This window comes from Elgaria multicarinata, chromosome 2 (assembly GCF_023053635.1).
Source record: "Elgaria multicarinata webbii isolate HBS135686 ecotype San Diego chromosome 2, rElgMul1.1.pri, whole genome shotgun sequence".
NCBI classification, from domain to species: Eukaryota; Metazoa; Chordata; class Lepidosauria; order Squamata; family Anguidae; genus Elgaria; species Elgaria multicarinata.
The window spans coordinates 42,461,182-42,477,000 of NC_086172.1; the positions used below are offsets into that span (position 1 = coordinate 42,461,182).

At 41.5% G+C, this 15,819-nt stretch overlaps 1 protein-coding gene across 3 annotated transcripts in view; it reads right to left on the reverse strand.

The window, feature by feature from the left end:
- Positions 1-2,074: 2,074 nt before the first annotated feature.
- Positions 2,075-15,819, reverse strand: part of ITGA6 (integrin subunit alpha 6) — a 68,700-nt gene continuing 54,955 nt past the window's right edge. For 2 of the 3 annotated variants that reach the window (XM_063116390.1, XM_063116391.1), the window contains 5 exons: positions 15,294-15,392; positions 14,093-14,203; positions 13,893-13,991; positions 12,143-12,268; positions 2,075-6,248 (listed from right to left, as the gene is read on the reverse strand). In XM_063116390.1, the coding sequence (XP_062972460.1) occupies positions 6,087-6,248; positions 12,143-12,268; positions 13,893-13,991; positions 14,093-14,203; positions 15,294-15,392 (597 nt within the window). In that variant the 3' untranslated portion in view covers positions 2,075-6,086. Of the gene's footprint in view, positions 6,249-10,168; positions 10,299-12,142; positions 12,269-13,892; positions 13,992-14,092; positions 14,204-15,293; positions 15,393-15,819 lie in introns of all 3 variants that reach the window. The other variant, XM_063116389.1, reaches the window with a different exon arrangement.

The following is a 15,819-nucleotide window of genomic DNA, read 5'->3' on the forward strand; positions in this document are numbered from 1 at the left end:
TATATATATATATATATATATATATATATATATATTGTAGTGCTGGGGAAAGTGCAGAAAAGGGCAACTGAAATTATCAAGGGGGCTGGAACATCTCCCCTTTGAGGGAAGGTTCCAACAACTTGGATTGTTTAGGTTGGAAAAAGGGAGAGCCAATAGAGGAGTACAAAATTATGCATGGTATAGAGAAAGTGGATAGGGAGGCATTTTTCCCTTTCCCATACTAGAACCCATGAAGCTGATTGGTGGGAGATTCAGGACAGATTAGAGGAAGTACTTCTTCACACAGCGCATAAACTATGGAATTCACTACCATAAGATGTAGTTTGGATGTCTTTAAAAGCGGTTGGATAGCCTTCTTCTGGGGGAGAAGGCTATCAATGGCTATTAGTCCTGATAGCTATGTGCTACCTCCAGTATCAGAGGCAGTAAGGCTATATACAACCAGTTTCTGGGGAACATGGGTGGGAGGCTGTTGCACTTATGCCCTGGTTGACAGCTGGCTGGCCACTGTGTGAACAGAGTGCTGGACTAGATGGACCCTTGGTCTGATCCAGTTATCGGCCAGGGACCAACAAGGCAAGACATGGTGCAACAGCACCTTCCCACCATTTCAACTTGTTCATCATTTATGAACAAGTTGAAAAGAATTAGTTCCAATACCGATCCCTGTGGGACCCCACTTTTACTTCCCTCTGTCAGGAAAATTTACCATTTATTCCTACTCTCTGTTTTCTGTTCTCTATCCAGTTACTGATCCATAAGAGGACGTCTTCTCTTATTCCATGACTGCTAAGTTTGTTCAGTCTTTGGTGAGGGACTTTATCAAAAGCCTTTTGGAAGTCCAAGTAAACAATGTCCACCGGATCACCCCTGTCTACGTTTGTTGACACTCTCAAAGAATTCTAGTAGATTAATGAGACAGGACTTGCCTTTGTGGAAGCCGTGTTGATTCTTCTTCAGCAGGACCTGCCGTTCTATATGTTTACTAATTTTGTCTTTAATAATGCTTTCAACCAATTTACCTGAATGTCAAGCTAACTGGCCTGTAATTTTCTGGATCTTTCCCCCGGATCCCTTTTTGAAAATTGATGTTACATTGGCTGTCTTCCAATCCTCTGGTACAGAGGCTGAGCTAAGGGACATGTTGCATATTTTTGTGAAGTCCGCAATTTCACATTTGAGTTCTTTGAGAACTCTAGGATGGATACTACCTGGGCCTGGTGATTTATTTGCTTTCAATTTGTCAAGAAGGTTCAGAACTTCATCTTTTGTCACCACTTTTTTCTCAGTTCCTCAGACTCCCTTCCTGAAAACATCAGTTCAGGCACAGGCATCTGTCCTGTGTCCTCTGCAGTGAACACCAACGCAAAGAATTCATTCAGCTTTTCTGCAATTTCCCTATCCTCCTTTAGTACTCCCTTAACTCCATTGTCATCCAATGGTCCAACTGCTTCCCTAGCTGGTTTCTTGCTTCTGATATATTTAAATAATTCTTTATTGTTGGACTTGATATTATTAGCGATGTCCTCTCCAAAATGCTTTTTTTGCATCTCTTGTTGTTTGCTTGCATCTCCTTTGTGCCAGCTTGTGCTCCCTTTTATTTTCCTCACTTGGGCAATACTTCCATTTTTTGAAGGAAGCCTCCTTTTCTACAATAGCTTCTTTGACATTGCTTGTTAACCATGCTGGTGACCTCTTGGACTTGGTGCTACCTTTCCTAACCTGTGGAATACATTTTAGTTGAGCGTCTATTATTGTGCTTTTGAGTTAGCTCCATGCATTTTGCAAGGATTTAGTCCTCTTGATTCTCCCTTTCAACTTCTTTTTCACTAGTTCTCTCATTTTGAGAAGTTTCCTCTTTTGAAGTGTGACTGGGTAATTCCCCTCTTAAGTATATATTGAATCTGATAGCACTGTGGTCACTGTTACCGATTGGTTCAACAATATTTACATTTCGTATTAGGTCCTGGGCAGCACAATTTAGGATTAAGTCCAGGGTTGCCTCCCCTCTGGTTGGTTCCATGATCAACTGTGTAGTACACAAATACAGTCTCCACAGAAAGAGCTTTTCATACAAAATTTATTTCACACTTTTATAGAAATATCCACAGGTAATTTTTAGCCATGATTTAACATTAGATGTTAGTAGCAGTCAATGTATAAAAATGAATATATACCAGTGATGTGACGTGAGATGACATTTTTACTTAAAACCGGCCCTAATTTAACATTGTCTATATATTTGTTGATGCTGTTTTTAATAAGATACCAGAAGACAATTTTGTTTTTATGAAAAGATACAGTAGTGTTTCAAAGTTCTTTTTTCAAGTTACTAAGCCCATTCACAGAGATGGGATTTGAAATGATAAGGTGCTATCCACCGTGCATGCTGCTAAGCGGCTCTTGAATAAGCCCCATTTAAATGAATTGGCAGAGTTGGGGTGGGGAGTGGAGGAGAAAGCAGCAGTGTTTGGTAGGCTGTAGCATCAGGCACCAGAATTGTAACTGAGAGTTTACCCATAGAGCAAACAAAACTTCTTGAAAAAATAAGTATTTTTTTTATAAAATGTGTAGTCAGAGTCATTTAGATAACAATAAGACGTGGAATGAGAGACGTTAAAATTAACAACTGGATTCCAAACCGTAGAAAGGACAATAATAATCACTCCCAGCTGATGAATTTTTGTAGTGTGACTACAGAGTACAATGCATATAGCATCTGGTGTTTCAATGTAAATATTTAAAGATTTGCATAGTTTTCATCCTTTCTCAAATAATATCCACACACTAACGTTTTTGTTGTTACTTCATGTACAATGCATGTTAGAGCACATTTATAATTCTTATTTTACCAGTACCAGATTGTTTTTTGAGACGTGGCTTAAAAAACTGTAAAATACTTTTGTAACAATCACAAGTATCATATAGTACAATTCTATGCAATTAATTAGTTCTTACAATTAAAATTTAGATATTTAGGACATTTATTCAGTAGTCTTAAACTGCACCGGTATAGATCCATAGTTAAACTTTGGGGCTTATGTTTTGTTTCAAGTGCTATAACATCTGCAGTAGTTAATCTTGTTTTAAACACAGAACTAGAAAACCTTTCCCCACCCCAAGGAGCATAGACATATTTTCCGTTAAGTTAGTCATATAAAACTTCTATAGATAAAACTTCTGTATATATGAATTAGTGCACAAATTATTTAGAAGATACAATACCTCCATACTACATAATCAGAAATATGTAAAGAAAAGCTTTCCAAGAATGCTTTGCGCCACAATCCTAAGCATGTTCAGACAAAAAAAAAAAAAGTCCTACAGTTCCCAAGATGGCTGGATGGGGAATGCTGGGAGTTGTAGGACTTTTTTCAGTCTAAACATGTATGGGACTATGCCCTTAGTCATTGAAATGCAAAGGTTAAAGTATTGGCACATTTGGCGGAAAGTATTTGCTTTTAATCACTGAACTCTTTTATATAGTATTGCTCCCTATTTTTAAAGTTCAATTAAAAATCTTTGGCTTAACAGTTAGTTAAAGGCAAAGATTCATGATAAAAATAAATATATAAACATGACTTACAGTATATACAAAAAAGTACAACCAATATTCAAGCTTTAAAAAACAAACCTGTGTATATTTGGTGTGAGCAACAGATGCACACAAATTGATTTTAAAAACATTATTGAAACATGATCTATTGCACATTTAAGATCACACTAACTACCATACCTACACTTGAGTTTTAGAACAAAGAATTAGCAGTTTTAGAGATCTCAAATTTACCTGAAAAACACAAGCCCACACCCCTGTGAACAATGGGGGTAACTTCTGAATGGTTGGTCTGTAGCTTTTAAACTCCCCCCTCTTCTTCACACTAGGATTAGTAGAGAACTTAAAGATAAGAGTTCTTTTAATCATGTGCAGAGTGCCATGGTCTCCCTTCTGAAAAACATCAGCTGTTCTCTACACACCCACAGATAGAAGGAAAGGCTTTCACATGAGTATGACTTCCAGACGAAGTTGAGTTTTAGCACCTCTTATTTAGAAACTGAGCCACATCCCTTTGCATTAGTTCTTAAAACACATAGGGTTGTATCCAGATGAAGGCTACAATTCTATACACACTTACTTGGGAGTAAGCCCCACTGAACTCACTGGGACTTACTTCTGAGAAGATAGGTATAGGATTGCACTATAAGTTAGTTGAATTTAGTTCTCACTGACATCAATGGGACAGGTTAATCATGACTTAACTTAAACCTGATTGATTTTAATGGGAACTAAGTTCAATTAACTTAGGCTGGATCCAACTCATGCATTTTATGGAAACACATACACACACTTATTGTAAAAACAAATACATCAAAGCTCTACAAATATCAGGGAATATTTGCTTCTGGTCACATGCAGTTTTTGCAGCAAAAACAATAACAACTGCACGAATAAGATATTTCAAGCCTCTCAAAATCCAGACATGTTCCCTAAAAATGGAAAGAACTCATTATTTCAGTTACATGAGTAAAGGTTACATTCGAACCAGGGCTCACTAGAGTTAAGAACTTTTTCCAGTGCCATGGCTTAATCCTATTAATGTGGATAAATAACCTCTGACCATGTGCAGAGTAGCTCTCACCACTAAATAATCACGATCAGCCTCCATACATCTAGGATTAAGGAGATCATCTTCCAGATTTGGGAGTGGGATAGGTTGCCAGGCAGCATGACAGCCAGATAGGTTTGAGACCCCTCTTTTAGAAATATATTGTCAAAACAGTCCCTCAGACTATCGTATGAATCAAAGAAGTCAATACCTTGCTATAACTGAGGACTCATGGCCAGGCTGTTGTCTGCAAGTATAATTGGGAGGTAGGTTATACCATTCTCTCTGTTATACTCAGAGCCTGGGTTCACATGCTTGTGGCTTATTTAAGCCATGATGAGCAGTGGTGCCCGTTGGTCCCATCCTGAATATTCAAGCTGCGACTTGTCGTGTCTTCCGAACTCAAGAGACTGTGGGTTCTGTCAGGGTAAAACAATCCTCGGAGAACCAATGGCCTGTTTTAGGGTTCTTTGAGGGTTGTTTAACTTCTGGTCCCCCAGTTTGTACGACACAAGCTGTGGCTTATTGAGAATGCCTGCTTGCGCCATCACTGTTCGATTGGCTGTTTGATTGTGCGAACCAAGAGTTTCATAACATTTTTCTAAAAAAAACCCAAAAAACTTGTGGCAACTCCCCCTCCCCACACACAAAAGTGATACTTAATGCAACATGGTATCCCCCTTCTGCCATTTAAATAATGTAGACTAATAAGCTGGAATAATAGGAGCACTCATAGTTAGGAAAATGATCCCAGTATCTTTCATCCAGGTGGGAGTGAGGATCTACCTACTCAGGTACGCAACACAGGGCAAGAAAGCGGAGTGCAAGTACTCAAGACAGGTTGAGGCAAAACCGAGTTTGCAGTTCGAACTCTGGAGCCAAGACGGAACACGCAGTTCAGACTCTGGCAAGGGACTTTTAGCGAGCACCATGACGGCTCGGGTTGCTTCATCTCCCTTTGAACTACAGCCAGACAACATCCCTCCCACTGGCTATGGGGCTATTTTTGATTCCGCCCAAGAGGCAGCCATTATCGTGCCTTGTAGAGAGGTGGTGGTGAAGCAGGAGCGGAGAGACAGCCAGGATTCTGGCAGCAAAGGCAGAGCTGGGAAAAAACAGACCAGCTAGCTGGAAGGGACTTGTATAGCTCCATTCTATAGAAAGGAAGGGCAACTTGAATCATCATACCGCTTCCTTCTACAGGCTCCTCTCTTTCTCTCTGGACTGGCAGTCTGGATTTTAAATGGAATCTTTTTTAAAGATTGGACCATTTTAGATCATACGTACATATAGGTTTAGGCAGTCTTAAAATTTAGGTCTGTAAAACAAAACAAAAAAGCTTCGATATGAAAGTAATATCTACAAAAAGGGGGCGGGGAGCCACTTCTATACGTGGCTCTTTTTCCTGTCCATCCATCATGTCAATCAAAAACATCTTAAAAACCATTTAACCCTTCCGGTTCAGAGGGTGTGTCCCTAGGAATAACTTTCATTTTCATTCCACTGTGTGATCCACTGTTTTTTCGCAAGGTTTTCTTTAGTTTTCCCATCTTTGATCTGCCTCTCCTCTTTCCGAATTCTTACTGCATGATAGCGGGGGACGCTGTCATCGTACCTGGAACGCTGGAAGAACCCACACTACAGGTGGGAAGGGGAGAAAAATACAGATTGCTGTTACATGGGTGACTACATCCTTGCACTAGTCCCTTTCAAGAGAGAGGCAGCTGCAAAATGCAAGATCCCCGATAATAGCAACAGGTGATAGCAAACAGTGCAATCCAAGCATGTAAGCAGAAAACACATCCATTAATCTCACGTATATTTTTTAAAAACTGAAAACTGTTTTTTGAGCCAGCGTGGTGATACTTCTTCTGTATTCAAGATCAAGGCAAGCTAGTGGATTTTGGAGTAACAGTCCTATATTAACAACCTTCTTGGTTATGAAAACAAGCCTGGTAAACAAAGTCCTACAAATGGAATCAGCCTGCCTGGGAGAAGGCTCAAAGGGCAGAGGGCACCAGGGTGTGTACATTAAGTCCCACCCCCAATGTTCCTGCATACACTGGCCCCGCCTCCCTGGTATTAAAGCAGGGATCCTGATCATGTGGAGGCTTCTGCTTGGGTTCCAAGTGAATGCGAGTGGGACCCTCATAAACCCATATTTGTTTATAAGCTCAAAGCAAGAGACACCTCTCCCCACCTGAGTTCTTCCTATCACATAGAAGTTGGGGTGAATGGGGACAGGTATCTCACTTTGTATCACTCAGCCAGAAGGGAATCTATGGAGGCTTCCAGAGGGAGCCTGTGTGCACCAGTTGCTGGGGAACATGGGTGGGAGGGTGCTGTTGCACCATGTCCTGCTTGTTCGTCCCTGGCCGATGGCTGGTTGGCCACTGTGTGAGCAGAGTGCTGGACTAGATGGACTCTTGGACTGATCCAGCATGGCACTTTTTATGATCATGGAGACTTCCATGGAGGCTTGTGGGAAAGCAGGGGCAGTTTCTTTCAGATAAGTGCTTCCTCCCCCCAGGGGAAATTTGCCTGAGCCCCCACTCAAACCTGATGCCTGGCATGCATTTACTCACATGTATTCTGGGGCAGCCTTCCCCAACCTAGTGCCCTCTAGCTGTTTTGGCTGACAACTACAACTCCCAGCATTCCTGACCATTGGTCATCCTGGCTGGGGCTGATAAGAGCTCTAGTCCAAAACAACAGGACGGCACCAGGTGGTGGAAGGCTGATCTGGGGCCTGTAAATCATATCAGGAGCACTGACTCCCACTGTCCCTGGAATCTCCATAAGCTTTCATTATTGCGATCTGCATCCCTTCCTGCTCTTGCCGGCTCTTCTGGCCTACGTATAGGAAATGCCAACAGGAACTCAGGAAATTGGGGACTTGCACATCTTGAGAGAGCATGTCATATAAGAAAGCACACTTCTCTCTGTCTCTGAAACAGGGCTCTGGAGATCAGTTCGTTCTTTAAAATATTGCTCATTCGGTTCTAAAGCTGCTTCTGATTGGCTCCAGCCAATCAGAAAATCTCATTTCCCTCCTCATAGTAATGACTTGCAGCCTAGATTGTGACCCCCTAGAACAGTGGTTCCCAAAGTGGGCGGTACTGCCCCCTTGGGGGCGGTGGGATTGCATAGGGGGGCATTAAGAGGCAAGGGGGCGCTAAGAGGCAAAGGGGCGGCAGGGTGGTCTTTTCCAAGAAGCGCCTCTCCAGAAGGTCTTAAAACCCAGGGACATTTTTATGGGAGATGGTAGTTTGGTCCCAAGACATATAGAGGAAGAATCTACACATTATTAATACCGTTTAAGAAGAGTCCTTTTAACGGTGAATTGAAATGTTTCAAAAACACCAAAAAGCTAATGAAAAGACATACCCTACTTGGTGTGCCCCGCCATGCCGGCTGCAAAACAAAAGCGTTCGCTCTCTTTTCCCTCCCTCCCTTGGCAAGCCTGCGGTGGGTGCTTTGGATTTTGAATAAATATTCAATTAATTGTTACTGTTTTGAATTTTATTGTTATCTTCCTTAGTGGGTCGTTGAAAACCGCTATTCTGAATAATGATTTTTATAGTGTAGGCACTGGGCATGAGTTTGTGGAACCAAGGGGGCGGTTACCTGAAAAAGTTTGGGAACCACTGCCCTATAACATGGGACCACATGGAATGTTCCCCCCGCCAGCATGCTTGAGCCTTGAGATATTTTAGCAGGGACTCTGACTTTGGTGGACTTTGTCTAAGGAACGGCTCAGTCTCCTCCTGTCCATAACATTTCAGCTTCTTTAATGTAGCAAATGAAAGTGGTCGTCCTGGCGATCCAGCAAACACAATGCATATTTGCATAGATGAGTTCAAGTTTTGCAAGAGCACAAAATATCATGCAGTAGGCAGGCTTCAGTGGAGAAATGCATATTTAAGTATAGGAAAAGTAAAGGCGGAAAAGTTTCCAGTAAAAATCCCACAGGAATTGAGAACCGAGAACAGTCTTTTCCTGGAAAAGTTGGCAGCAGCAGCAGCAGCAGCAGCAGTAGTAGTAGTAAAGGCTTTGGACATGCATTAGTGGTTAATAAAGCTATTTAACTTCCGAACATAAGAGATGCTTATATAAAATCAAAATATGTCTTAAATCTTGAGATTTGTATAAGATACAGCCCATATCCTATTGAAGCTGGTGGCACAAACCTCACATTGATTACTGGTTGTGAACTACTTACATAGGCCATAATCCAAATGGACTTGCAGTGCAATTCTATGCATGTTTACTCAGAAGTAATTCCCATTGTGTTCAACAGGGCTTACCCATGAGTAAGTGAATTTAGGGGTGTAACCTTGCAGTACAATTCTATGCATGTCTACTCTGAGGTAAGTCCCACTCGCTTGAATGGCACTTATCTCCAGGACTGCAGCCTTAGTTGGATTGTGGCCACTGTACGTAAAAACTGAAAATGCTAATTTAACAGTAGCATATCAAACTTACTTCTTGTCTTCCACAGTTTATTTCTTTTATTTATTTGTTTACTACATTCGTACGGCTACCCATCAACATGCGTTCCCCTCTGATGTCGGGAGAACCCACAGACAAGCTTAAATTCATCACCTTTAATAATTTCATTGACTACTTGTATGAAAACAAGATGTGCGTTTTAAGGCTGCAACCTCAAGCGTGAGCACCAGAGTTATGTTTTACTGAAATCAATGTGAGAAAATTTCCACACAGGAAGCTTAAATAGGTTCTTACTTCAGGTTTGCACTGTGAAAGCAAAAGCTAAGCTGGCTTTGGAAGGCTTGTTCCATCTACTGCTACTTCTCTTCTGCTTTCTCTTTCATATTACCAACTATCATTCAAACAAGTGACACAAAAAAGGCTGTCAGCCTGCCGGGGTAGACGAACTGGTGCCCTCCAGATGTTTTGGACTACAAATCCCATATGACACAGCCAGTATGGCCAATGGCCATGGACTATGGGCATTGTAGTCCAAACTACCTGAGGGCACCAGGTTGCCTCTAAGGCTATTTTAGCATGCAATTCTAAGCATGTTTGGACAGGAAAAAACACTTCTAAAATTCCCAGCATGCCCCAGCCAGCCTTAAGCACTAGCTACCTATTACTGATCTTCACCTTGAGGAAAGGAGCCCAGGGTTCCCTGGAACAAACAGCTTGGCTTAGCACAAGATTTCCCCCTCTGGTTTGGCATGGGGATTTCCCCCTTTCTCATAGCAACATTAAAGGCTCCAGGAGGCACATTCTATCTCCTGGATTGTGAACCCACAACTTTAGGATCGGAGTACCAGCCTTAAGGGGGAAGCCTTCAGTACGTCAAGGAAGAATGCACAAGTAGACAGCTGTTAAAAAAACAATTGACAAAAGGATTTGCGTCATTGTGCACTGAGAAAGGGGATTATTATAAACAATGTAAGCAAGCAAAAAATTGATGTTTTGAAAACGAGGCAATTAATGGAACAGATGCAGCAAGCTTCCAGTTATTAGCCACCACAACCAAAAGCATGTCCCGCAGCTAACAAATTCAAAAAACAAAACTGATCAATTACCAATTACAGAAGTAGATCAATACTATGCATCAGAAGTGAGCCTCTCTTTATCAGATGGCTGAGCATGGATCTCAGCCTTGTGATATGCGGCATCATAATGATCTTTCTTATCTCTCTTGAAGAAACCACACTATAAGGAAGCAAGGCATTTAGTCAATATTATGGACTAATGTGGAAAGCAAAAAAGAAACGGGTGAACCAGATTTCTTTGTATGTGTGTTTAAAAATATTCATCCGATTATGTCACACCTCTACAATAATTTCGAGCTGACACGCTTGCAGTAGGATTTTTCCATAGCTGACTATCTTCTTGACTGCTTCAATTCTTCAATTATGTGCATAATACAATAATGATCAGTAGACTGGTAAACATTTCTTTTAATTATTCTTTTGGGAGCCTGACACAAATGTTCAATGCTAGTGGATGGCACAATTGAAATCATGCAATGTTTGTTTTCCGTATCCAAACTCACTTTTCTACAGAATCAGACTTTGGTTGAGAGAGAGAGAGAGAGAGAGAGAGAGAGAGAGAGAAGGGATTGTTTGGAGACTGAATTAATTTCGTTTCAGTTCAGTATTCAAAGCTGCCTGATAAAAAGCTTTTTAGAAAGTGCCTATACATAAAGGATTCCCACAGGACTCGTCTGTCCTATTTCTTGCAGGCAACTGAAGACCTTGAGTAATTTGATCAGCACCAAGATGGAAAGAAGCATGAGAATAGGAGAGGTACACACGGATCTCCTATTCCCTGCAAGTCCTGGCACACTGCATCTACATGCACACCAAGGTAGCAGAAGACAAGAAATTCCTATGGGAATTCTCCCGATCCTGGGCACTGCATCTTCACATGGAGAAAGACTGTGCCTATTATATTTTAAAGTAAAATATCCAGAAATTAAGATACATACACACAGGGCATATCTACACCACAAGGGTGTAGGGGAAGGATCCGCAATTCTCCCTGGGTGTCCAGACGGCTGCGCAACGTCCCAGAAGGACAGCGTAGCCACCATTTAAAACAAAACAGGAGAGGAGCGCACGGGTGCTCCTCCGTCAAAGTAGGGGGGGAAAACCCTGCTCCCCCCACCCCACCCTCGATGGGCACGGAGCACCTGAATAGCTCCGTACCCCATGCCCGGTTCCCAGCGCCTCACATTTACTCGCGAGGAGCCAGGACGAAACCGGGACGGCTGCCCACACCTCCCGCGGTCTCAGGATGATCCTGAGACTGCAGGAAAAATCAGGCTAAAAGCCATCCGGGTTATCCCAGGGAAATGGAGGGATCTTTCCTCCCTGCCCCCAGGATCCCCTGTGCGTCATGTGGATGCACAGGGATGATCCCCAGGATAAGGCATGGTGTAGACATGCCCAGAGAGAGAGATTGTCTAGTGTGTGTGTGTGTAGCTATAGGTATATGGATAAGCCTTAACAAAAAATAGCTGGAAGCACTCTCTTTCATGATCTTGATCAGTTTCAGAATGTTGGCCTTTGTATACACGAATAAAGAGAGCCAATGCTGATAACTGATTCATTTAAAACTTATTCATTTAAAATTATAAATGCCTATCACATGTGTTTTAAAATTAGGAATTGCTTCTCACATTTTAAAATATTTGCATGTTCTAAGAATTTTCCAAGTACTGTTTTGCCCCTTCTAAGATAAAGAAGTTATCATAAGTTTTTCTATCAAGAAAAGAAAAGAAAAGTCAAATGAGTTTAAAATGAACATTTGGTATCTTCCAGACCTCCCTCCCTCCCTCCCTCTCTCTCTCTGTGTCTAATATTTGCTTGTTTAGGAAAGTAATTTTACTAAACATTTCAATCAAAAGGAAGAGGGAATGCATTTCCCTATGCTAAACTGATAATGCCTTCTTTCAATCTGTAGGGAAAAAAACCTGCCAAAGAAAAGTTCTTTGCACATTTCAAGTAATATCTGAGCAAATATTAAAGTATCATATTACTCAAATAACTTACCTTCCATAGTAAGAACACCAGCAAAGAAAGCATTAGCAATCCTGCAAGAATGGCGACTAAGATGATCCACCAAGGGACCCCTTTATACAATGCTACCGTCCTTGCAGGGAAGACAGTAACCCGCACCTACAGAACAGGAAAGTATACAGATGTCATCAGAGAGAAGAGAGCTTCACATGTGCAAACATATTAAAACGTCAGATTTACATCTACGCTGAACAGCCTTCGCCAGGCAGGTGTCCTGCAGATGTTTTGGACTATAACCACCAGCCAGCATCGGGGGTGATGGGAGTTGTAGTCCAAGACATGCTGAGAGCACTAGACTGGGGAAGGCTGTCTTTCAGACAAGAAACCATAGTGGACAATGTTAAACCTATTTTGGGGGTGATTTCTCAGCAGTATTTAAAACGAGGAGTGCAAACTCCACTCCTCCATGCACACTTTTTTTTCTTTTGCATTTTGCAAGCTCTTATTAGAACTCTTGGGATCTCAGTTCTGAAAGCAGCTGTATCTTGTGGCTGCAGGGGGCAAAATGAAAGCATACATTCGAATTTTAGAAGAGGCAAAAGTGGGGTCTGAGTCTGAAAAAATCCATTATTTCAAAAAAAGCCTTCCTGACAATATGTGGATGCAGTTCTATTGCTCAACCTTAATCGGATATTGTGACATAATCGGACAATCTTCCCAAAAAGCACAAGAAGACCATACAGGTCTATTAGGTGTGATCCTGTTATTTTATTTGATTTCATTTATTTATTTAAAATTACTTTTAGGCTGCCTTTCAACCCTCTCAAGACAGTGTTTATATTGATCTTTAGGTTAAACATCATCATCATCATCATTATTATTATTATTATTATTATTATTATTATTATTATTATTATTATTATTTCTTACCCGCCTTTCCATTTTGATCAAGGCGGGGAACAACAGTAAATATAAAATACATAAAACTGAATTAAGAACATAATATACATTCTAAAAACATCCTAAAATTCCCCTGGATAGGCCTGCCGGAAGAGATCAGTCTTGATAGCTTTTCTGAATGTTAATAGATTGTCAAGTCAATGAATCTCCTCCGGCAGGCCATTCTGTAGTCTGGGAGCAGCTGAAGAGAAGGTCCTCTGGGTAATATCCATCAGCCTAACTTTGACTGCCTGAAGTAGATTCTTCCCAGAGGACCTGAGTGTGCGGGGTGGATTGTACGGGCGAAGGCGATCCCGCAGGTAGCCTGGACCCAAACCATGTAGGGCTTTAAAGGTAATAACCAACACTTTATACCTTGCCCAGAAACGAATTGGCAGCCAGTGAAGAGAAGAGGTGGAAATCTTCCTCCTTATTGGCATGATATTTCCAAACTAGCCCATTGACCTCCATCTAAAGTAGACTTCCCCAACCCTCCTGCTCTCTGGATATGTTGGACGATAGCTCCTATTATGCTTGCTGGGGATGATGAGAGCTGTAGTTCAACACATCTGGAGGTCATCAGAGTTGGGAACGGCTGATTTACAGCATTTCTACCCATTCACAACAACATGCTGGAGAGTTTGTTTCCCAGAAAGAGTGCCACAGACACTCTTTGGAAGCCAGCAAAGGCCAACTAGCCTATGAATATCGTGAGGGCAGAAGTGAACAGAATCAGCTACTTAGGAGTATTCTTGGTTCAGATATGGTCTGTTGATCTCATGCAAAGAAACCCATTCCAGTCCACGAAAGATACATCCATCATCATTCAAGAAATGTGACTCACATTAGTAGCTTCATTTGTCAGCTTAATGTTGTCTGCAGCAGCATCAATACTGATTGTAGCTCTCAGAGGAATGTCTAGATAGTTCATTTTAGAGTACTCCTGAAAGGTGGGATGCGGGGGGTGGGGGAGAGATACACTTTCATTAGAACAAATAAAAGGGGCTTATCCGAGTCTATGAAGCATAAGTTTAAGGGACATACCTCTAGGAAAGTGCTATTCCACAGCCTTGAACGCAGCACTACAGATGCTTTGCTGTCCAGGCCTTGCAAGGGACATCGGATGTTGACGCAGTTTGCCTCCCTGTTACATTCCTGCATTAAATACACAGAAACTTTTCAAAAGGGGATTGAAGGCATTCAGGGGTTTTGCAAAGCATGCTATTCTGCAGCCATAAGGAAGCCCAAAACAAAATGTTAGAAGCTGCAGGAAACCAATTTACAAAGCAATCCTATGTCACAATGGAAGGAGAATCCAAAATAGGGTTCCTTCGGCAGGACAGACGATGGGGTGGGGGTGGGAGTGGGAGTGGCTTTTAACCTTTTTTCTCCATTCAGTTCCTTTGCTGAGCTTCCTTCTCTTCCCGCCTTGGTTCCCATGGAAGGGAAATGAACTATGCCAGCTCCAGGGCTGGCATAGTTTTGCTTTCAGTCAGGAAACGGGAAAGCTTTGGATGTTGTGGATGTAATTCTTCACCCCACCACCACCAATCTGCCCCTCGGGCCACTTTTTTGACCTCTCTGAGGTTGTCGCACCAACCAAGAACCTTCCATGCTTGCAATGGGGAAGCTTGTAATGGTGGACGGCTTCTCCGAAGGCAGGCTCCCCCCTCTGGCTTCAGAGTGGGAAATCTGGCCTATTCTATGGCCTTTGCGAGGCCCTTCCTGGAGCCATACAACGGCACCCTTACATTTATTGAAGTCACTATTCATACGAAGGGATAAAGTCCTACTTCCGCTACAGCCACTGGACAAAACTTACAAAATTTCAATATAATCAGGTGGCTGTATCCTTTTGTCGTGGCTAAAAACAATAAAGAGTCCCTTAAATGCTATCAGTTTTATGGTGGCATAAGGTGTTGCAGACTAGAGCCCACGTTGTAATCTTGAATCTGACAAAGTGAGCTCTATTCCATGGAACTTTATGCCACCACAAAATTGTTACCCTTTAAGGAGCTAGAAGATGCCTTTGTTGCTTTTAAAGTCGCTTCCATTTCAAAGGGACAGTTCTTCTAAGCAACATGCTATATGGGGGTTAATCAAGCTCTTCCACAATACATTATATTTAGTATCGTTTGAAATTCTAGAGAAACAAAACAAGGTTAAAACTCATGTTGTTTTGGTATGCGCACTGATTCCCAAAATAAAGGGGAAGGCCATAACACTGTTTCAAGTAAGTGCTTACCAAGATCTTATATTTTCTGTCTTTAAACAAAGAAAAGCCTTTGCCGCCCTCTGTCTGCTTCTCTGCAACTTCACGTTTTGTTCTCGAGGTTCGGGACGTCTAGAAAAATGATCAGGCATAGAGAAACACTCAATTCAAATATCAATTTCCAATATCCAAACTATATTTCTGATTCATAAGCTCCAAAAATGTTTCCAATTATTGATTTTTTTTACTTATTTCCATCTGTTATTTGTATATTTTTCTGTTAATTTTACCATTTCTGCTAGTTCCCATACCTTCAATAGCCAGCTTTTAACCGTGGGTACCTCATCATTTCTTTGTTTGGTGGCTATTAATATTTTGGCTGCTGCAAATAAATTCCAAGCTAACTCCTGATGTTTACTTAACACTGCTTCTTCCACATATCCTAATGGCCTATGATAAAAAGAGGAGGCTAGTTCTGGTGCTATGAAATGTCAAAAGAGGTTTCTTTATTTTTCTTATCCGAAATGCAAAAAATGTTCAAAAAACTTTCAACCAAACT